The sequence below is a fragment of the Dermacentor albipictus genome, chromosome 4 (assembly GCF_038994185.2).
Source record: "Dermacentor albipictus isolate Rhodes 1998 colony chromosome 4, USDA_Dalb.pri_finalv2, whole genome shotgun sequence".
Taxonomy (NCBI): Eukaryota; Metazoa; Arthropoda; class Arachnida; order Ixodida; family Ixodidae; genus Dermacentor; species Dermacentor albipictus.
In genome coordinates, this window is record NC_091824.1 from 129543742 (window position 1) to 129566576 (window position 22835).

Below are 22835 nucleotides of genomic sequence, written 5' to 3' on the forward strand. Positions count from 1 at the left end.
GCGCGTGGCTAACAGAAAATTTTGCCATTTTCACAGTAAGCCTATGTAACCCATGTCACCGGTTGCACCTCCCGTAAACTAGCTGAACACTCTAGAAAAGTGGTCTAGGATCCATATTGATTTCGCATGACGGATAACCTGGAAATGGCGGTAATTATTCTAGACGCGTGTTTCAAATAGATTGAAACGATTCCTATGAAGCACGCAAACATGGAAACCAAACAGGGGCGTTTCAGCTTGGCTTGCCACGTACAATTGTATCAGACAGCGCCACACAGTTCACGCCACACAGTTCGCCACATCTGCAGCAAAAAAAACAAAAGAAATGACGGGTGTGCACACGATACTCTTTCATCCACGATGAAGAGGAGTCGCTGAAAGAGCAGTGCGAACGATAAAAGAGGGCATTCGGAAATAAATGTAGACGATCTCAACGAGAAATTAATACAGCTACTGTTTAACTAAAGAAGAATGTCTACAAAGACTGAAAAATAGCTGTCCAAAATGCTCCTCGGGCGTCAAATAAGATCGCACATAGTCACCTGCTTCTCTATGAATGTTACAGGTCCATCTGAGGAGAGCGATGACTGGAGAATGCCTGCAGACAGCAGCGTGTGCATCAACAATTACGGACATCGGAGAAGTCAACCTCTGGTCGTGTCAAATCGGCGACAGGAGCACGGACAGCAAACGCAGAGACTCCCACTGCCAACGTCAAGGGGCACGTCAATCACATACGCCATCGCTCCAATTCATAACCAAGGAACCCGTTCACTGAGGCGACTATTGCGGTCCAGACTTCAACCAGAAGCCAGGTACAAGCACAGCCACCAATGCAACCACTCCCTTGGAAGCGGCCGTCACGTATAATTATCTAGCTAGTGGCCAAATTGCAGGAAGCAACATTCAATCTCGCAACACTACTCCCAACTGCCTCGAGTCCGGCCGAAGCGTCGCAGCAAGTCTTGCGTCAGTCAACAAGGCAGTGCAAGATAGTGCAGCTGTCAACAAGGCAGTGCAAGATAGTGCAGCTGTTCCCGCTATGAGAAGACAGTTCTATGTCTGCACCATACCAGAGTTCTGTGCATGTGCAATACGCTTCGTTACGTTTTCCTCACTCCCATTTCCCGTCCCACTTCGGGACTAAATGCAATCATAGGCCTCCAAATAAACGATTTTTGTGTTTGAGCTGTCTCTGCCTCTTAACTGCAACGGCCCCAGAGCCGAGGCAATGCTGTACTCTTAAGCCCCAGAGAATATTGTCATCCAGGTCCAATAGTGTTTATCTATAGGGCTGGTTCATCGTATACATCACTCCCAACGCAGGAGCTGACAGCGATTTAAGCGAAAAATTAAGGAACCAAACTCCGCACAATTTTCTAAAAACATGGTAAGCCTATAGACTACAAAAATATTGTTTCAGCCTGGTCCGATAAGTTCTCTCTAAAGTGCGATATTCCCTCTCATATTACTGTCCACATGCATTCTGCCGCCAATTCACGCAACAAATATACGAATCAGCTCAGAATATTTTCTAAGAAAACATGAAAAAACGGTAAGCCTTAGCCCACGAAAACCACGTTTGAGGCTGGTCCGATAAGTTCACTCTAAAGTGCTCGGTTCTCGCTTATATTACTACCCACGTGAGTGCTGACGCCTATTTACGTGATAATTATACGAATAAGCTCAGGAACGTTTTCTCGGAAAATTCAGAGAACTGAAAGCCTATAGCCTACGAAAATAACATTCGAGGCAGGTTCGATAATTTCACTTCACAGTGCTCAATTCTCGCTTATACTACTACCCATGTGCGTGCTGATGCCTATTTGCGTAATAACTATAAGAATAGGCTCAGGAAAGCTTTCTCGAAAAAAGGAAAAAAAAACAGTAAGCCGGTGAACGGCAAACGGTAAACGGTACCGGTAAGCGGTAAATATATCCCACGAAAATAACATTCGAGGCAGGTCCGATAATTTCACTCCAAAGTGCTCGGTTCTCGCTTATATTACTACCCACGTGATTGCTCACGGCTGTTTATGGAATACCTATATGAATAAGCTCAGGAAAGCTCACGACTAGCTATACGAATAAGCTCAGGAACGTTTGCTTGAAAAAATGAAAAAAAAATAAGCCTATGGCCCACGAAAATATCGTTTGAGGCAGGTCCGATAGTTTCTCTCCAAAGTGCCAGATTCTCACTTATATCACTGCCAACGCGCGTGCTAACGCTCATTTACGCAATAGCCATTCGAATAAGCTCAGGAAAATTTTCTCTGAAAAATGAAAAAAATGGTAAGCCCATGAAAATATCGTTTGAGGCAGGTCGGATAAGTTCTCTCCAAAGTGCCGGATTCTCACTAATATCACTGCCCACGTGCGTGCTAACGCTCATTTACGCAATAGCCATTCGAATAAGCTCAGGAAAATTTTCTCTGAAAAATGAAAAAATGGTAAGCCTATAGCCCATGAAAATATTGTTTGAGGCAGGTCGGATAAGTTCTCTCCAAAGTGCCGGATTCTCACAAATATCACTACCCACGTGTGTGCTAACGCTCATTTACGCAATAGCCAATCGAATAAGCTCAGGAAAATTTTCTCTGAAAAATGAAAAAATGGTAAGCCTATAGCCCATGAAAATATCGTTTGAGGCTGGTCGGATAAGTTCTCTCCAAAGTGCCGGATTCTCACAAATATCACTGCCCACGTGCGTGCTAACGCTCATTTACGCAATAGCCATTCGAATAAGCTCAGGAAAATTTTCTCTGAAAAATGAAAAAATGGTAAGCCTATAGCCCATGAAAATATTGTTTGAGGCAGGTCGGATAAGTTCTCTCCAAAGTGCCGGATTCTCACTAATATCACTGCCCACGTGCGTGCTAACGCTCATTTACGCAATGGCCATTCGAATAAGCTCAGGAAAATTTTCTCTGAAAAATGAAAAAATGGTAAGCCTATAGCCCATGAAAATATTCTTTGAGGCAGGTCGGATAAGTTCTCTCCAAAGTGCCGGATCCTCACTAATATCACTGCCCACGTGCGTGCTAACGCTCATTTACGCAATAGCCAATCGAATAAGCTCAGGAAAATTTTCTCTGAAAAATGAAAAAATGGTAAGCCTATAGCCCATGAAAATATCGTTTGAGGCTGGTCGGATAAGTTCTCTCCAAAGTGCCGGATTCTCACTAATATCACTGCCCACGTGCGTGCTAACGCTCATTTACGCAATAGCCATTCGAATAAGCTCAGGAAAATTTTCTCTGAAAAATGAAAAAATGGTAAGCCTATAGCCCATGAAAATATCGTTTGAGGCAGGTCGGATAAGTTCTCTCCAAAGAGCCGGATTCTCGCTAATATCACTGCCCACGTGCGTGCTAACGCTCATTTACGCAATAGCCATTCGAATAAGCTCAGGAAAATTTTCTCTGAAAAATGAAAAAATGGTAAGCCTATAGCCCATGAAAATATTGTTTGAGGCAGGTCGGATAAGTTGTCTCCAAAGTGCCGGATTCTCACAAATATCACTGCCCACGTGTGTGCAAACGCTCATTTACGCAATAGCCAATCGAATAAGCTCAGGAAAATTTTCTCTGAAAAATGAAAAAATGGTAAGCCTATAGCCCATGAAAATATCGTTTGAGGCTGGTCGGATAAGTTCTCTCCAAAGTGCCGGATTCTCACAAATATCACTGCCCACGTGTGTGCTAACGCTCATTTACGCAATAGCCAATCGAATAAGCTCAGGAAAATTTTCTCTGAAAAATTAAAAAATGGTAAGCCTATAGCCCATGAAAATATCGTTTGAGGCTGGTCGGATAAGTTCTCTCCAAAGTGCCGGATTCTCACAAATATCACTGCCCACGTGTGTGCTAACGCTCATTTACGCAATAGCCAATCGAATAAGCTCAGGAAAATTTTCTCTGAAAAATGAAAAAATGGTAAGCCTATAGCCCATGAAAATATTGTTTGAGGCAGGTCGGATAAGTTCTCTCCAAAGTGCCGGATTCTCACTAATATCACTGCCCACGTGCGTGCTAACGCTCATTTACGCAATAGCCATTCGAATAAGCTCAGGAAAATTTTCTCTGAAAAATGAAAAAATGGTAAGCCTATAGCCCATGAAAATATTGTTTGAGGCAGGTCGGATAAGTTCTCTCCAAAGTGCCGGATTCTCACAAATATCACTGCCCACGTGTGTGCTAACGCTCATTTACGCAATAGCCAATCGAATAAGCTCAGGAAAATTTTCTCTGAAAAATGAAAAAATGGTAAGCCTATAGCCCATGAAAATATCGTTTGAGGCAGGTCGGATAAGTTCTCTCCAAAGTGCCGGATTCTCGCTAATATCAGTGCCCACGTGCGTGCTAACGCTCATTTACGCAATAGCCAATCGAATAAGCTCAGGAAAATTTTCTCTGAAAAATGAAAAAATGGTAAGCCTATAGCCCATGAAAATATCGTTTGAGGCTGGTCGGATAAGTTCTCTCCAAAGTGCCGGATTCTCACAAATATCACTGCCCACGTGTGTGCTAACGCTCATTTACGCAATAGCCAATCGAATAAGCTCAGGAAAATTTTCTCTGAAAAATGAAAAAATGGTAAGCCTATAGCCCATGAAAATATTGTTTGAGGCAGGTCGGATAAGTTCTAACCAAAGTGCCGGATTCTCACAAATATCACTGCCCACGTGCGTGCTAACGCTCATTTACGCAATAGCCATTCGAATAAGCTCAGGAAAATTTTCTCTGAAAAATGAAAAAATGGTAAGCCCATGAAAATATTGTTTGAGGCAGGTCGGATAAGTTCTCTCCAAAGTGCCGGATTCTCACAAATATCACTGCCCACGTGTGTGCTAACGCTCATTTACGCAATAGCCAATCGAATAAGCTCAGGAAAATTTTCTCTGAAAATTGAAAAAATGGTAAGCCTATAGCCCATGAAAATATCGTTTGAGGCAGGTCGGATAAGTTCTCTCCAAAGTGCCGGATCCTCACTAATATCACTGCCCACGTGCGTGCTAACGCTCATTTACGCAATAGCCATTCGAATAAGCTCAGGAAAATTTTCTCTGAAAAATGAAAAAATGGTAAGCCTATAGCCCATGAAAATATCGTTTGAGGCAGGTCGGATAAGTTCTCTCCAAAGTGCCGGATCCTCACTAATATCACTGCCCACGTGCGTGCTAACGCTCATTTACGCAATAGCCAATCGAATAAGCTCAGGAAAATTTTCTCTGAAAAATGAAAAAAATGGTAAGCCCATGAAAATATCGTTTGAGGCAGGTCGGATAAGTTCTCTCCAAAGTGCCGGATTCTCACTAATATCACTGCCCACGTGCGTGCTAACGCTCATTTACGCAATAGCCATTCGAATAAGCTCAGGAAAATTTTCTCTGAAAAATGAAAAAATGGTAAGCCTATAGCCCATGAAAATATTGTTTGAGGCAGGTCGGATAAGTTCTCTCCAAAGTGCCGGATTCTCACAAATATCACTACCCACGTGTGTGCTAACGCTCATTTACGCAATAGCCAATCGAATAAGCTCAGGAAAATTTTCTCTGAAAAATGAAAAAATGGTAAGCCTATAGCCCATGAAAATATCGTTTGAGGCTGGTCGGATAAGTTCTCTCCAAAGTGCCGGATTCTCACAAATATCACTGCCCACGTGCGTGCTAACGCTCATTTACGCAATAGCCATTCGAATAAGCTCAGGAAAATTTTCTCTGAAAAATGAAAAAATGGTAAGCCTATAGCCCATGAAAATATTGTTTGAGGCAGGTCGGATAAGTTCTCTCCAAAGTGCCGGATTCTCACTAATATCACTGCCCACGTGCGTGCTAACGCTCATTTACGCAATGGCCATTCGAATAAGCTCAGGAAAATTTTCTCTGAAAAATGAAAAAATGGTAAGCCTATAGCCCATGAAAATATTCTTTGAGGCAGGTCGGATAAGTTCTCTCCAAAGTGCCGGATCCTCACTAATATCACTGCCCACGTGCGTGCTAACGCTCATTTACGCAATAGCCAATCGAATAAGCTCAGGAAAATTTTCTCTGAAAAATGAAAAAATGGTAAGCCTATAGCCCATGAAAATATCGTTTGAGGCTGGTCGGATAAGTTCTCTCCAAAGTGCCGGATTCTCACTAATATCACTGCCCACGTGCGTGCTAACGCTCATTTACGCAATAGCCATTCGAATAAGCTCAGGAAAATTTTCTCTGAAAAATGAAAAAATGGTAAGCCTATAGCCCATGAAAATATCGTTTGAGGCAGGTCGGATAAGTTCTCTCCAAAGAGCCGGATTCTCGCTAATATCACTGCCCACGTGCGTGCTAACGCTCATTTACGCAATAGCCATTCGAATAAGCTCAGGAAAATTTTCTCTGAAAAATGAAAAAATGGTAAGCCTATAGCCCATGAAAATATTGTTTGAGGCAGGTCGGATAAGTTGTCTCCAAAGTGCCGGATTCTCACAAATATCACTGCCCACGTGTGTGCAAACGCTCATTTACGCAATAGCCAATCGAATAAGCTCAGGAAAATTTTCTCTGAAAAATGAAAAAATGGTAAGCCTATAGCCCATGAAAATATCGTTTGAGGCTGGTCGGATAAGTTCTCTCCAAAGTGCCGGATTCTCACAAATATCACTGCCCACGTGTGTGCTAACGCTCATTTACGCAATAGCCAATCGAATAAGCTCAGGAAAATTTTCTCTGAAAAATTAAAAAATGGTAAGCCTATAGCCCATGAAAATATCGTTTGAGGCTGGTCGGATAAGTTCTCTCCAAAGTGCCGTATTCTCACAAATATCACTGCCCACGTGTGTGCTAACGCTCATTTACGCAATAGCCAATCGAATAAGCTCAGGAAAATTTTCTCTGAAAAATGAAAAAATGGTAAGCCTATAGCCCATGAAAATATCGTTTGAGGCAGGTCGGATAAGTTCTCTCCAAAGAGCCGGATTCTCGCTAATATCACTGCCCACGTGCGTGCTAACGCTCATTTACGCAATAGCCATTCGAATAAGCTCAGGAAAATTTTCTCTGAAAAATGAAAAAATGGTAAGCCTATAGCCCATGAAAATATTGTTTGAGGCAGGTCGGATAAGTTGTCTCCAAAGTGCCGGATTCTCACAAATATCACTGCCCACGTGTGTGCAAACGCTCATTTACGCAATAGCCAATCGAATAAGCTCAGGAAAATTTTCTCTGAAAAATGAAAAAATGGTAAGCCTATAGCCCATGAAAATATCGTTTGAGGCTGGTCGGATAAGTTCTCTCCAAAGTGCCGGATTCTCACAAATATCACTGCCCACGTGTGTGCTAACGCTCATTTACGCAATAGCCAATCGAATAAGCTCAGGAAAATTTTCTCTGAAAAATTAAAAAATGGTAAGCCTATAGCCCATGAAAATATCGTTTGAGGCTGGTCGGATAAGTTCTCTCCAAAGTGCCGGATTCTCACAAATATCACTGCCCACGTGTGTGCTAACGCTCATTTACACAATAGCCAATCGAATAAGCTCAGGAAAATTTTCTCTGAAAAATGAAAAAATGGTAAGCCTATAGCCCATGAAAATATTGTTTGAGGCAGGTCGGATAAGTTCTCTCCAAAGTGCCGGATTCTCACAAATATCACTGCCCACGTGCGTGCTAACGCTCATTTACGCAATAGCCATTCGAATAAGCTCAGGAAAATTTTCTCTGAAAAATGAAAAAATGGTAAGCCTATAGCCCATGAAAATATTGTTTGAGGCAGGTCGGATAAGTTCTCTCCAAAGTGCCGGATTCTCACAAATATCACTGCCCACGTGTGTGCTAACGCTCATTTACGCAATAGCCAATCGAATAAGCTCAGGAAAATTTTCTCTGAAAAATGAAAAAATGGTAAGCCTATAGCCCATGAAAATATCGTTTGAGGCAGGTCGGATAAGTTCTCTCCAAAGTGCCGGATTCTCGCTAATATCACTGCCCACGTGCGTGCTAACGCTCATTTACGCAATAGCCAATCGAATAAGCTCAGGAAAATTTTCTCTGAAAAATGAAAAAATGGTAAGCCTATAGCCCATGAAAATATCGTTTGAGGCTGGTCGGATAAGTTCTCTCCAAAGTGCCGGATTCTCACAAATATCACTGCCCACGTGTGTGCTAACGCTCATTTACGCAATAGCCAATCGAATAAGCTCAGGAAAATTTTCTCTGAAAAATGAAAAAATGGTAAGCCTATAGCCCATGAAAATATTGTTTGAGGCAGGTCGGATAAGTTCTCTCCAAAGTGCCGGATTCTCACAAATATCACTGCCCACGTGCGTGCTAACGCTCATTTACGCAATAGCCATTCGAATAAGCTCAGGAAAATTTTCTCTGAAAAATGAAAAAATGGTAAGCCCATGAAAATATTGTTTGAGGCAGGTCGGATAAGTTCTCTCCAAAGTGCCGGATTCTCACAAATATCACTGCCCACGTGTGTGCTAACGCTCATTTACGCAATAGCCAATCGAATAAGCTCAGGAAAATTTTCTCTGAAAAATGAAAAAATGGTAAGCCTATAGCCCATGAAAATATCGTTTGAGGCAGGTCGGATAAGTTCTCTCCAAAGTGCCGGATCCTCACTAATATCACTGCCCACGTGCGTGCTAACGCTCATTTACGCAATAGCCATTCGAATAAGCTCAGGAAAATTTTCTCTGAAAAATGAAAAAATGGTAAGCCTATAGCCCATGAAAATATCGTTTGAGGCAGGTCGGATAAGTTCTCTCCAAAGTGCCGGATCCTCACTAATATCACTGCCCACGTGCGTGCTAACGCTCATTTACGCAATAGCCAATCGAATAAGCTCAGGAAAATTTTCTCTGAAAAATGAAAAAAATGGTAAGCCCATGAAAATATCGTTTGAGGCAGGTCGGATAAGTTCTCTCCAAAGTGCCGGATTCTCACTAATATCACTGCCCACGTGCGTGCTAACGCTCATTTACGCAATAGCCATTCGAATAAGCTCAGGAAAATTTTCTCTGAAAAATGAAAAAATGGTAAGCCTATAGCCCATGAAAATATTGTTTGAGGCAGGTCGGATAAGTTCTCTCCAAAGTGCCGGATTCTCTCAAATATCACTACCCACGTGTGTGCTAACGCTCATTTACGCAATAGCCAATCGAATAAGCTCAGGAAAATTTTCTCTGAAAAATGAAAAAATGGTAAGCCTATAGCCCATGAAAATATCGTTTGAGGCTGGTCGGATAAGTTCTCTCCAAAGTGCCGGATTCTCACAAATATCACTGCCCACGTGCGTGCTAACGCTCATTTACGCAATAGCCATTCGAATAAGCTCAGGAAAATTTTCTCTGAAAAATGAAAAAATGGTAAGCCTATAGCCCATGAAAATATTGTTTGAGGCAGGTCGGATAAGTTCTCTCCAAAGTGCCGGATTCTCACTAATATCACTGCCCACGTGCGTGCTAACGCTCATTTACGCAATGGCCATTCGAATAAGCTCAGGAAAATTTTCTCTGAAAAATGAAAAAATGGTAAGCCTATAGCCCATGAAAATATTCTTTGAGGCAGGTCGGATAAGTTCTCTCCAAAGTGCCGGATCCTCACTAATATCACTGCCCACGTGCGTGCTAACGCTCATTTACGCAATAGCCAATCGAATAAGCTCAGGAAAATTTTCTCTGAAAAATGAAAAAATGGTAAGCCTATAGCCCATGAAAATATCGTTTGAGGCTGGTCGGATAAGTTCTCTCCAAAGTGCCGGATTCTCACTAATATCACTGCCCACGTGCGTGCTAACGCTCATTTACGCAATAGCCATTCGAATAAGCTCAGGAAAATTTTCTCTGAAAAATGAAAAAATGGTAAGCCTATAGCCCATGAAAATATCGTTTGAGGCAGGTCGGATAAGTTCTCTCCAAAGAGCCGGATTCTCGCTAATATCACTGCCCACGTGCGTGCTAACGCTCATTTACGCAATAGCCATTCGAATAAGCTCAGGAAAATTTTCTCTGAAAAATGAAAAAATGGTAAGCCTATAGCCCATGAAAATATTGTTTGAGGCAGGTCGGATAAGTTGTCTCCAAAGTGCCGGATTCTCACAAATATCACTGCCCACGTGTGTGCAAACGCTCATTTACGCAATAGCCAATCGAATAAGCTCAGGAAAATTTTCTCTGAAAAATGAAAAAATGGTAAGCCTATAGCCCATGAAAATATCGTTTGAGGCTGGTCGGATAAGTTCTCTCCAAAGTGCCGGATTCTCACAAATATCACTGCCCACGTGTGTGCTAACGCTCATTTACGCAATAGCCAATCGAATAAGCTCAGGAAAATTTTCTCTGAAAAATTAAAAAATGGTAAGCCTATAGCCCATGAAAATATCGTTTGAGGCTGGTCGGATAAGTTCTCTCCAAAGTGCCGTATTCTCACAAATATCACTGCCCACGTGTGTGCTAACGCTCATTTACGCAATAGCCAATCGAATAAGCTCAGGAAAATTTTCTCTGAAAAATGAAAAAATGGTAAGCCTATAGCCCATGAAAATATTGTTTGAGGCAGGTCGGATAAGTTCTCTCCAAAGTGCCGGATTCTCACAAATATCACTGCCCACGTGCGTGCTAACGCTCATTTACGCAATAGCCAATCGAATAAGCTCAGGAAAATTTTCTCTGAAAAATGAAAAAATGGTAAGCCTATAGCCCATGAAAATATCGTTTGAGGCAGGTCGGATAAGTTCTCTCCAAAGTGCCGGATTCTCACAAATATCACTGCCCACGTGTGTGCTAACGCTCATTTACGCAATAGCCAATCGAATAAGCTCAGGAAAATTTTCTCTGAAAAATGAAAAAATGGTAAGCCTATAGCCCATGAATATATTGTTTGAGGCAGGTCGGATAAGTTCTCTCCAAAGTGCCGGATTCTCACAAATATCACTGCCCACGTGCGTGCTAACGCTCATTTACGCAATAGCCATTCGAATAAGCTCAGGAAAATTTTCTCTGAAAAATGAAAAAATGGTAAGCCCATGAAAATATTGTTTGAGGCAGGTCGGATAAGTTCTCTCCAAAGTGCCGGATTCTCACAAATATCACTGCCCACGTGTGTGCTAACGCTCATTTACGCAATAGCCAATCGAATAAGCTCAGGAAAATTTTCTCTGAAAAATGAAAAAATGGTAAGCCTATAGCCCATGAAAATATCGTTTGAGGCAGGTCGGATAAGTTCTCTCCAAAGTGCCGGATCCTCACTAATATCACTGCCCACGTGCGTGCTAACGCTCATTTACGCAATAGCCATTCGAATAAGCTCAGGAAAATTTTCTCTGAAAAATGAAAAAATGGTAAGCCTATAGCCCATGAAAATATCGTTTGAGGCAGGTCGGATAAGTTCTCTCCAAAGTGCCGGATCCTCACTAATATCACTGCCCACGTGCGTGCTAACGCTCATTTACGCAATAGCCAATCGAATAAGCTCAGGAAAATTTTCTCTGAAAAATGAAAAAAATGGTAAGCCCATGAAAATATCGTTTGAGGCAGGTCGGATAAGTTCTCTCCAAAGTGCCGGATTCTCACTAATATCACTGCCCACGTGCGTGCTAACGCTCATTTACGCAATAGCCATTCGAATAAGCTCAGGAAAATTTTCTCTGAAAAATGAAAAAATGGTAAGCCTATAGCCCATGAAAATATTGTTTGAGGCAGGTCGGATAAGTTCTCTCCAAAGTGCCGGATTCTCACAAATATCACTACCCACGTGTGTGCTAACGCTCATTTACGCAATAGCCAATCGAATAAGCTCAGGAAAATTTTCTCTGAAAAATGAAAAAATGGTAAGCCTATAGCCCATGAAAATATTGTTTGAGGCTGGTCGGATAAGTTCTCTCCAAAGTGCCGGATTCTCACAAATATCACTGCCCACGTGCGTGCTAACGCTCATTTACGCAATAGCCATTCGAATAAGCTCAGGAAAATTTTCTCTGAAAAATGAAAAAATGGTAAGCCTATAGCCCATGAAAATATTGTTTGAGGCAGGTCGGATAAGTTCTCTCCAAAGTGCCGGATTCTCACTAATATCACTGCCCACGTGCGTGCTAACGCTCATTTACGCAATGGCCATTCGAATAAGCTCAGGAAAATTTTCTCTGAAAAATGAAAAAATGGTAAGCCTATAGCCCATGAAAATATTCTTTGAGGCAGGTCGGATAAGTTCTCTCCAAAGTGCCGGATCCTCACTAATATCACTGCCCACGTGCGTGCTAACGCTCATTTACGCAATAGCCAATCGAATAAGCTCAGGAAAATTTTCTCTGAAAAATGAAAAAATGGTAAGCCTATAGCCCATGAAAATATCGTTTGAGGCTGGTCGGATAAGTTCTCTCCAAAGTGCCGGATTCTCACTAATATCACTGCCCACGTGCGTGCTAACGCTCATTTACGCAATAGCCATTCGAATAAGCTCAGGAAAATTTTCTCTGAAAAATGAAAAAATGGTAAGCCTATAGCCCATGAAAATATCGTTTGAGGCAGGTCGGATAAGTTCTCTCCAAAGAGCCGGATTCTCGCTAATATCACTGCCCACGTGCGTGCTAACGCTCATTTACGCAATAGCCATTCGAATAAGCTCAGGAAAATTTTCTCTGAAAAATGAAAAATTGGTAAGCCTATAGCCCATGAAAATATTGTTTGAGGCAGGTCGGATAAGTTGTCTCCAAAGTGCCGGATTCTCACAAATATCACTGCCCACGTGTGTGCAAACGCTCATTTACGCAATAGCCAATCGAATAAGCTCAGGAAAATTTTCTCTGAAAAATGAAAAAATGGTAAGCCTATAGCCCATGAAAATATCGTTTGAGGCTGGTCGGATAAGTTCTCTCCAAAGTGCCGGATTCTCACAAATATCACTGCCCACGTGTGTGCTAACGCTCATTTACGCAATAGCCAATCGAATAAGCTCAGGAAAATTTTCTCTGAAAAATTAAAAAATGGTAAGCCTATAGCCCATGAAAATATCGTTTGAGGCTGGTCGGATAAGTTCTCTCCAAAGTGCCGGATTCTCACAAATATCACTGCCCACGTGTGTGCTAACGCTCATTTACGCAATAGCCAATCGAATAAGCTCAGGAAAATTTTCTCTGAAAAATGAAAAAATGGTAAGCCTATAGCCCATGAAAATATTGTTTGAGGCAGGTCGGATAAGTTCTCTCCAAAGTGCCGGATTCTCACAAATATCACTGCCCACGTGCGTGCTAACGCTCATTTACGCAATAGCCATTCGAATAAGCTCAGGAAAATTTTCTCTGAAAAATGAAAAAATGGTAAGCCTATAGCCCATGAAAATATTGTTTGAGGCAGGTCGGATAAGTTCTCTCCAAAGTGCCGGATTCTCACAAATATCACTGCCCACGTGTGTGCTAACGCTCATTTACGCAATAGCCAATCGAATAAGCTCAGGAAAATTTTCTCTGAAAAATGAAAAAATGGTAAGCCTATAGCCCATGAAAATATCGTTTGAGGCAGGTCGGATAAGTTCTCTCCAAAGTGCCGGATTCTCGCTAATATCACTGCCCACGTGCGTGCTAACGCTCATTTACGCAATAGCCAATCGAATAAGCTCAGGAAAATTTTCTCTGAAAAATGAAAAAATGGTAAGCCTATAGCCCATGAAAATATCGTTTGAGGCTGGTCGGATAAGTTCTCTCCAAAGTGCCGGATTCTCACAAATATCACTGCCCACGTGTGTGCTAACGCTCATTTACGCAATAGCCAATCGAATAAGCTCAGGAAAATTTTCTCTGAAAAATGAAAAAATGGTAAGCCTATAGCCCATGAAAATATTGTTTGAGGCAGGTCGGATAAGTTCTCTCCAAAGTGCCGGATTCTCACAAATATCACTGCCCACGTGCGTGCTAACGCTCATTTACGCAATAGCCATTCGAATAAGCTCAGGAAAATTTTCTCTGAAAAATGAAAAAATGGTAAGCCCATGAAAATATTGTTTGAGGCAGGTCGGATAAGTTCTCTCCAAAGTGCCGGATTCTCACAAATATCACTGCCCACGTGTGTGCTAACGCTCATTTACGCAATAGCCAATCGAATAAGCTCAGGAAAATTTTCTCTGAAAAATGAAAAAATGGTAAGCCTATAGCCCATGAAAATATCGTTTGAGGCAGGTCGGATAAGTTCTCTCCAAAGTGCCGGATCCTCACTAATATCACTGCCCACGTGCGTGCTAACGCTCATTTACGCAATAGCCATTCGAATAAGCTCAGGAAAATTTTCTCTGAAAAATGAAAAAATGGTAAGCCTATAGCCCATGAAAATATCGTTTGAGGCAGGTCGGATAAGTTCTCTCCAAAGTGCCGGATCCTCACTAATATCACTGCCCACGTGCGTGCTAACGCTCATTTACGCAATAGCCAATCGAATAAGTTCAGGAAAATTTTCTCTGAAAAATGAAAAAATGGTAAGCCTATAGCCCATGAAAATATCGTTTGAGGCTGGTCGGATAAGTTCTCTCCAAAGTGCCGGATTCTCACAAATATCACTGCCCACGTGCGTGCTAACGCTCATTTACGCAATAGCCAATCGAATAAGCTCAGGAAAATTTTCTCTGAAAAATGAAAAAAATGGTAAGCCTATAGCCCATGAAAATATCGTTTGAGGCAGGTCGGATAAGTTCTCTCCAAAGTGCCGGATTCTCACAAATATCACTGCCCACGTGTGTGCTAACGCTCATTTACGCAATAGCCAATCGAATAAGCTCAGGAAAATTTTCTCTGAAAATTGAAAAAATGGTAAGCCTATAGCCCATGAAAATATCGTTTGAGGCTGCTCGGATAAGTTCTCTCCAAAGTGCCGGATTCTCACAAATATCACTGCCCACGTGCGTGCTAACGCTCATTTACGCAATAGCCATTCGAATAAGCTCAGGAAAATTTTCTCTGAAAAATGAAAAAATGGTAAGCCTATAGCCCATGAAAATATCGTTTGAGGCAGGTCGGATAAGTTCTCTCCAAAGTGCCGGATTCTCACAAATATCACTGCCCACGTGTGTGCTAACGCTCATTTACGCAATAGCCAATCGAATAAGCTCAGGAAAATTTTCTCTGAAAAATGAAAAAATGGTAAGCCTATAGCCCATGAAAATATCGTTTGAGGCAGGTCGGATAAGTTCTCTCCAAAGTGCCGGATTCTCACTAATATCACTGCCCACGTGCGTGCTAACGCTCATTTACGCAATAGCCATTCGAATAAGCTCAGGAAAATTTTCTCTGAAAAATGAAAAAATGGTAAGCCTATAGCCCATGAAAATATCGTTTGAGGCAGGTCGGATAAGTTCTCTCCAAAGTGCCGGATTCTCGCTAATATCACTGCCCACGTGCGTGCTAACGCTCATTTACGCAATAGCCATTCGAAAAGCTCAGGAAAATTTTCTCTGAAAAATGAAAAAATGGTAAGCCTATAGCCCATGAAAATATCGTTTGAGGCAGGTCGGATAAGTTCTCTCCAAAGTGCCGGATTCTCGCTAATATCACTGCCCACGTGCGTGCTAACGCTCATTTACGCAATAGCCATTCGAATAAGCTCAGGAAAATTTTCTCTGAAAAATGAAAAAATGGTAAGCCTATAGCCCATGAAAATATTGTTTGAGGCAGGTCGGATAAGTTCTCTCCAAAGTGCCGGATTCTCACAAATATCACTGCCCACGTGTGTGCTAACGCTCATTTACGCAATAGCCAATCGAATAAGCTCAGGAAAATTTTCTCTGAAAAATGAAAAAATGGTAAGCCTATAGCCCATGAAAATATCGTTTGAGGCTGGTCGGATAAGTTCTCTCCAAAGTGGCGGATTCTCACAAATATCACTGCCCACGTGTGTGCTAACGCTCATTTACGCAATAGCCAATCGAATAAGCTCAGGAAAATTTTCTCTGAAAAATTAAAAAGTGGTAAGCCTATAGCCCATGAAAATATCGTTTGAGGCTGGTCGGATAAGTTCTCTCCAAAGTGCCGGATTCTCACAAATATCACTGCCCACGTGTGTGCTAACGCTCATTTACGCAATAGCCAATCGAATAAGCTCAGGAAAATTTTCTCTTAAAAATGAAAAAATGGTAAGCCTATAGCCCATGAAAATATTGTTTGAGGCAGGTCGGATAAGTTCTCTCCAAAGTGCCGGATTCTCACAAATATCACTGCCCACGTGCGTGCTAACGCTCATTTACGCAATAGCCATTCGAATAAGCTCAGGAAAATTTTCTCTGAAAAATGAAAAAATGGTAAGCCTATAGCCCATGAAAATATCGTTTGAGGCAGGTCGGATAAGTTCTCTCCAAAGTGCCGGATTCTCGCTAATATCACTGCCCACGTGCGTGCTAACGCTCATTTACGCAATAGCCAATCGAATAAGCTCAGGAAAATTTTCTCTGAAAAATGAAAAAATGGTAAGCCTATAGCCCATGAAAATATCGTTTGAGGCAGGTCGGATAAGTTCTCTCCAAAGTGCCGGATTCTCACAAATATCACTGCCCACGTGTGTGCTAACGCTCATTTACGCAATAGCCAATCGAATAAGCTCAGGAAAATTTTCTCTGAAAAATGAAAAAATGGTAAGCCTATAGCCCATGAAAATATTGTTTGAGGCAGGTCGGATAAGTTCTCTCCAAAGTGCCGGATTCTCACAAATATCACTGCCCACGTGCGTGCTAACGCTCATTTACGCAATAGCCATTCGAATAAGCTCAGGAAAATTTTCTCTGAAAAATGAAAAAATGGTAAGCCCATGAAAATATTGTTTGAGGCAGGTCGGATAAGTTCTCTCCAAAGTGCCGGATCCTCACTAATATCACTGCCCACGTGCGTGCTAACGCTCATTTACGCAATAGCCATTCGAATAAGCTCAGGAAAATTTTCTCTGAAAAATGAAAAAATGGTAAGCCTATAGCCCATGAAAATATCGTTTGAGGCAGGTCGGATAAGTTCTCTCCAAAGTGCCGGATCCTCACTAATATCACTGCCCACGTGCGTGCTAACGCTCATTTACGCAATAGCCAATCGAATAAGCTCAGGAAAATTTTCTCTGAAAAATGAAAAAATGGTAAGCCTATAGCCCATGAAAATATCGTTTGAGGCTGGTCGGATAAGTTCTCTCCAAAGTGCCGGATTCTCACAAATATCACTGCCCACGTGCGTGCTAACGCTCATTTACGCAATAGCCAATCGAATAAGCTCAGGAAAATTTTCTCTGAAAATTGAAAAAATGGTAAGCCTATAGCCCATGAAAATATCGTTTGAGGCTGCTCGGATAAGTTCTCTCCAAAGTGCCGGATTCTCACAAATATCACTGCCCACGTGCGTGCTAACGCTCATTTACGCAATAGCCATTCGAATAAGCTCAGGAAAATTTTCTCTGAAAAATGAAAAAATGGTAAGCCTATAGCCCATGAAAATATCGTTTGAGGCAGGTCGGATAAGTTCTCTCCAAAGTGCCGGATTCTCACAAATATCACTGCCCACGTGTGTGCTAACGCTCATTTACGCAATAGCCAATCGAATAAGCTCAGGAAAATTTTCTCTGAAAAATGAAAAAATGGTAAGCCTATAGCCCATGAAAATATCGTTTCAGGCTGGTCGGATAAGTTCTCTCCAAAGTGCCGGATTCTCACTAATATCACTGCCCACGTGCGTTCTAACGCTCATTTACGCATTAGCCATTCGAATGGGCTCAGGAAAATTTTCTCTGAAAAATGAAAAAATGGTAAGCCTATAGCCCATGAAAATCTCGTTTGAGGCTGGTCGGATAAGCTCTCTCCAAAGTGCCGGATTCTCACAAATATCACTGCCCACGTGCGTTCTAACGCTCATTTACGCAATAGCCATTCGAATAGGCTCAGGAAAATTTTCTCTGAAAAATGACAAAATGGTAAGCCTATAGCCCATGAAAATATCGTTTGAGGCTGGTCGGATAAGTTCTCTCCAAAGTGCCGGATTCTCACTAATATCACTGCCCACGTGCGTGCTAACGCTCATTTACGCAATAGCCATTCGAATAAGCTCAGGAAAATTTTCTCTGAAAAATGAAAAAATGGTAAGCCTATAGCCCATGAAAATATCGTTTGAGGCAGGTCGGATAAGTTCTCTCCAAAGTGCCGGATTCTCACTCATATAGCTGCCCACGTGCGTGCTAACGCTCATTTACGCAATAGCCAATCGAATAAGCTCAGGAAAATTTTCTCTGAAAAATGAAAAAATGGTAAGCCCATGAAAATATCGTTTGAGGCTGGTCGGATAAGTTCTCTCCAAAGTGCCGGATTCTCACTAATATCACTGCCCACGTGCGTGCTAACTCTCATTTACGCAATAGCCATTCGAATAAGCTCAGGAAAATTTTCTCTGAAAAATGAAAAAATGGTAAGCCTATAGCCCATGAAAATATCGTTTGAGGCAGGTCGGATAAGTTCTCTCCAAAGTGCCGGATTCTCACTAATATCGCTGCCCACGTGCGTGCTAACGCTCATTTACGCAATAGCCAATCGAATAAGCTCAGGAAAATTTTCTCTGAAAAATGAAAAAATGGTAAGCCTATAGCCCATGAAAATATTGTTTGAGGCAGGTCGGATAAGTTCTCTCCAAAGTGCCGGATTCTCACTAATATCACTGCCCACGTGCGTGCTAACGCTCATTTACGCAATAGCCATTCGAATAAGCTCAGGAAAATTTTCTCTGAAAAATGAAAAAATGGTAAGCCTATAGCCCATGAAAATATCGTTTGAGGCAGGTCGGATAAGTTCTCTCCAAAGTGCCGGATTCTCACTAATATCACTGCCCACGTGCGTGCTAACGCTCATTTACGCAATAGCCGATCGAATAAGCTCAGGAAAATTTTCTCTGAAAAATGAAAAAATGGTAAGCCTATAGCCCATGAAAATATCGTTTGAGGCAGGTCGGATAAGTTCTCTCCAAAGTGCCGGATCCTCACTAATATCACTGCCCACTTGCGTGCTAACGCTCATTTACGCAATAGCCAATCGAATAAGCTCAGGAAAATTTTCTCTGAAAAATGAAAAAATGGTAAGCCTATAGCCCATGAAAATATCGTTTCAGGCAGGTCGGATAAGTTCTCTCCAAAGTGCCGGATTCTAATATCACTGCCCACGTGCGTGCTAACGCTCATTTACGCAATAGCCATTCGCATAAGCTCAGGAAAGTTTTCTCTGAAAAATTAAAAAATGGTAAGCCTATAGCCCATGAAAATATCGTTTGAGGCAGGTCGGATAAGTTCTCTCCAAAGTGCCGGATCCTCACTAATATCACTGCCCACTTGCGTGCTAACGCTCATTTACGCAATAGCCAATCGAATAAGCTCAGGAAAATTTTCTCTGAAAAATGAAAAAATGGTAAGCCTATAGCCCATGAAAATATCGTTTCAGGCAGGTCGGATAAGTTCTCTCCAAAGTGCCGGATTCTCACAAATATCACTGCCCACGTGCGTGCTAACGCTCATTTACGCAATAGCCATTCGAATAAGCTCAGGAAAATTTTCTCTGAAAAATGAAAAAATGGTAAGCCTATAGCCCATGAAAATATCGTTTGAGGCTGGTCGGATAAGTTCTCTCCAAAGTGCCGGATCCTCACTAATATCACTGCCCACGTGCGTGCTAACGCTCATTTACGCAATAGCCAATCGAATAAGCTCAGGAAAATTTTCTCTGAAAAATGAAAAAATGGTAAGCCTATAGCCCATGAAAATATCGTTTGAGGCAGGTCGGATAAGTTCTCTCCAAAGTGCCGGATTCTCACTAATATCACTGCCCACGTGCGTGCTAGCGCTCATTTACGCAATAGCCATTCGAATAAGCTCAGGAAAATTTTCTCTGAAAAATGAAAAAATGGTAAGCCTATAGCCCATGAAAATATCGTTTGAGGCAGGTCGGATAAGTTCTCTCCAAAGTGCCGGATTCTCACTAATATCGCTGCCCACGTGCGTGCTAACGCTCATTTACGCAATAGCCAATCGAATAAGCTCAGGAAAATTTTCTCTGAAAAATGAAAAAATGGTAAGCCTATAGCCCATGAAAATATTGTTTGAGGCAGGTCGGATAAGTTCTCTCCAAAGTGCCGGATTCTCACTAATATCACTGCCCACGTGCGTGCTAACGCTCATTTACGCAATAGCCATTCGAATAAGCTCAGGAAAATTTTCTCTGAAAAATGAAAAAATGGTAAGCCTATAGCCCATGAAAATATCGTTTGAGGCTGGTCGGATAAGTTCTCTCCAAAGTGCCGGATTCTCACTAATATCACTGCCCACGTGCGTGCTAACACTCATTTACGCAATAGCCATTCGAATAAGCTCAGGAATATTTTCTCTGAAAAATGAAAAAATGGTAAGCCTATAGCCCATGAAAATATCGTTTGAGGCTGGTCGGATAAGTTCTCTCCAAAGTGCCGGATTCTCACTAATATCACTGCCCACGTGCGTGCTAACTCTCATTTACGCAATAGCCATTCGAATAAGCTCAGGAAAATTTTCTCTGAAAAATGAAAAAAATGGTAAGCCTATAGCCCATGAAAATATCGTTTGAGGCAGGTCGGATAAGTTCTCTCCAAAGTGCCGGATTCTCACTAATATCACTGCCCACGTGCGTGCTAGCGCTCATTTACGCAATAGCCATTCGAATAAGCTCAGGAAAATTTTCTCTGAAAAATGAAAAAATGGTAAGCCTATAGCCCATGAAAATATCGTTTGAGGCAGGTCGGATAAGTTCTCTCCAAAGTGCCGGATTCTCACAAATATCACTGCCCACGTGCGTGCTAACGCTCATTTACGCAATAGCCATTCGAATAAGCTCAGGAAAATTTTCTCTGAAAAATGAAAAAATGGTAAGCCTATAGCCCATGAAAATATCGTTTGAGGCAGGTCGGATAAGTTCTCTCCAAAGTGCCGGATCCTCACTAATATCACTGCCCACGTGCGTGCTAACGCTCATTTACGCAATAGCCAATCGAATAAGCTCAGGAAAATTTTCTCTGAAAAATGAAAAAATGGTAAGCCTATAGCCCATGAAAATATCGTTTGAGGCTGGTCGGATAAGTTCTCTCCAAAGTGCCGGATTCTCACAAATATCACTGCCCACGTGCGTGCTAACGCTCATTTACGCAATAGCCATTCGAATAAGCTCAGGAAAATTTTCTCTGAAAAATGAAAAAATGATAAGCCTATAGCCCATGAAAATATATATTCAGGCAGGTCGGATAAGTTCTCTCCAAAGTGCCGGATTCTCACTAATATCACTGCCCACGTGCGTGCTAACGCTCATTTACGCAATAGCCATTCGAATAAGCTCAGGAAAATTTTCTCTGAAAAATGAAAAAATGGTAAGCCTATAGCCCATGAAAATATCGTTTGAGGCAGGTCGGATAAGTTCTCTCCAAAGTGCCGCATCCTCACTAATATCACTGCCCACGTGCGTGCTAACGCTCATTTACGCAATAGCCAATCGAATAAGCTCAGGAAAATTTTCTCTGAAAAATGAAAAAATGGTAAGCCTATAGCCCATGAAAATATCGTTTGAGGCAGGTCGGATAAGTTCTCTCCAAAGTGCCGGATCCTCACTAATATCACTGCCCACGTGCGTGCTAACGCTCATTTACGCAATAGCCAATCGAATAAGCTCAGGAAAATTTTCTCTGAAAAATGAAAAAATGGTAAGCCTATAGCCCATGAAAATATCGTTTGAGGCAGGTCGGATAAGTTCTCTCCAAAGTGCCGCATCCTCACTAATATCACTGCCCACGTGCGTGCTAACGCTCATTTACGCAATAGCCATTCGCATAAGCTCAGGAAAGTTTTCTCTGAAAAATGAAAAAATGATAAGCCTATAGCCCATGAAAATATCGATTCAGGCAGGTCGGATAAGTTCTCTCCAAAGTGCCGGATTCTCACTAATATCACTGCCCACGTGCGTGCTAACGCTCATTTACGCAATAGCCAATCGAATAGGCTCAGGAAAATTTTCTCTGAAAAATGAAAAAATGGTAAGCCTATAGCCCATGAAAATATCGTTTGAGGCAGGTCGGATAAGTTCTCTCCAAAGTGCCGGATCCTCACTAATATCACTGCCCACGTGCGTGCTAACGCTCATTTACGCAATAGCCGATCGAATAAGCTCAGGAAAATTTTCTCTGAAAAATGAAAAAATGGTAAGCCTATAGCCCATGAAAATATCGTTTCAGGCAGGTCGGATAAGTTCTCTCCAAAGTGCCGGATTCTAATATCACTGCCCACGTGCGTGCTAACGCTCATTTACGCAATAGCCATTCGCATAAGCTCAGGAAAGCTTTCTCTGAAAAATTAAAAAATGGTAAGCCTATAGCCCATGAAAATATCGTTTGAGGCAGGTCGGATAAGTTCTCTCCAAAGTGCCGGATCCTCACTAATATCACTGCCCACTTGCGTGCTAACGCTCATTTACGCAATAGCCAATCGAATAAGCTCAGGAAAATTTTCTCTGAAAAATGAAAAAATGGTAAGCCTATAGCCCATGAAAATATCGTTTCAGGCAGGTCGGATAAGTTCTCTCCAAAGTGCCGGATTCTCACAAATATCACTGCCCACGTGCGTGCTAACGCTCATTTACGCAATAGCCATTCGAATAAGCTCAGGAAAATTTTCTCTGAAAAATGAAAAAATGGTAAGCCTATAGCCCATGAAAATATCGTTTGAGGCTGGTCGGATAAGTTCTCTCCAAAGTGCCGGATCCTCACTAATATCACTGCCCACGTGCGTGCTAACGCTCATTTACGCAATAGCCAATCGAATAAGCTCAGGAAAATTTTCTCTGAAAAATG

General features: G+C 41.9%; 1 protein-coding gene across 7 annotated transcripts in view; it reads left to right on the forward strand.

The window, feature by feature from the left end:
- LOC135899586 (uncharacterized) overlaps positions 1-1188 on the forward strand; it is a 121562-nt gene extending 120374 nt beyond the window's left edge. For all 7 annotated transcript variants that reach the window (XR_010563652.2, XR_010563651.2, XR_010563650.1 and 4 more), the window contains one exon: positions 566-1188. Coding sequence is in view for 1 of the 7 variants with exons in the window: in XM_070537573.1 (XP_070393674.1) it covers positions 566-575 (10 nt within the window). In the remaining 6 variants the exon portion in view is untranslated. The remainder of the gene's footprint in view (positions 1-565) is intronic.
- Positions 1189-22835: the final 21647 nt, after the last annotated feature.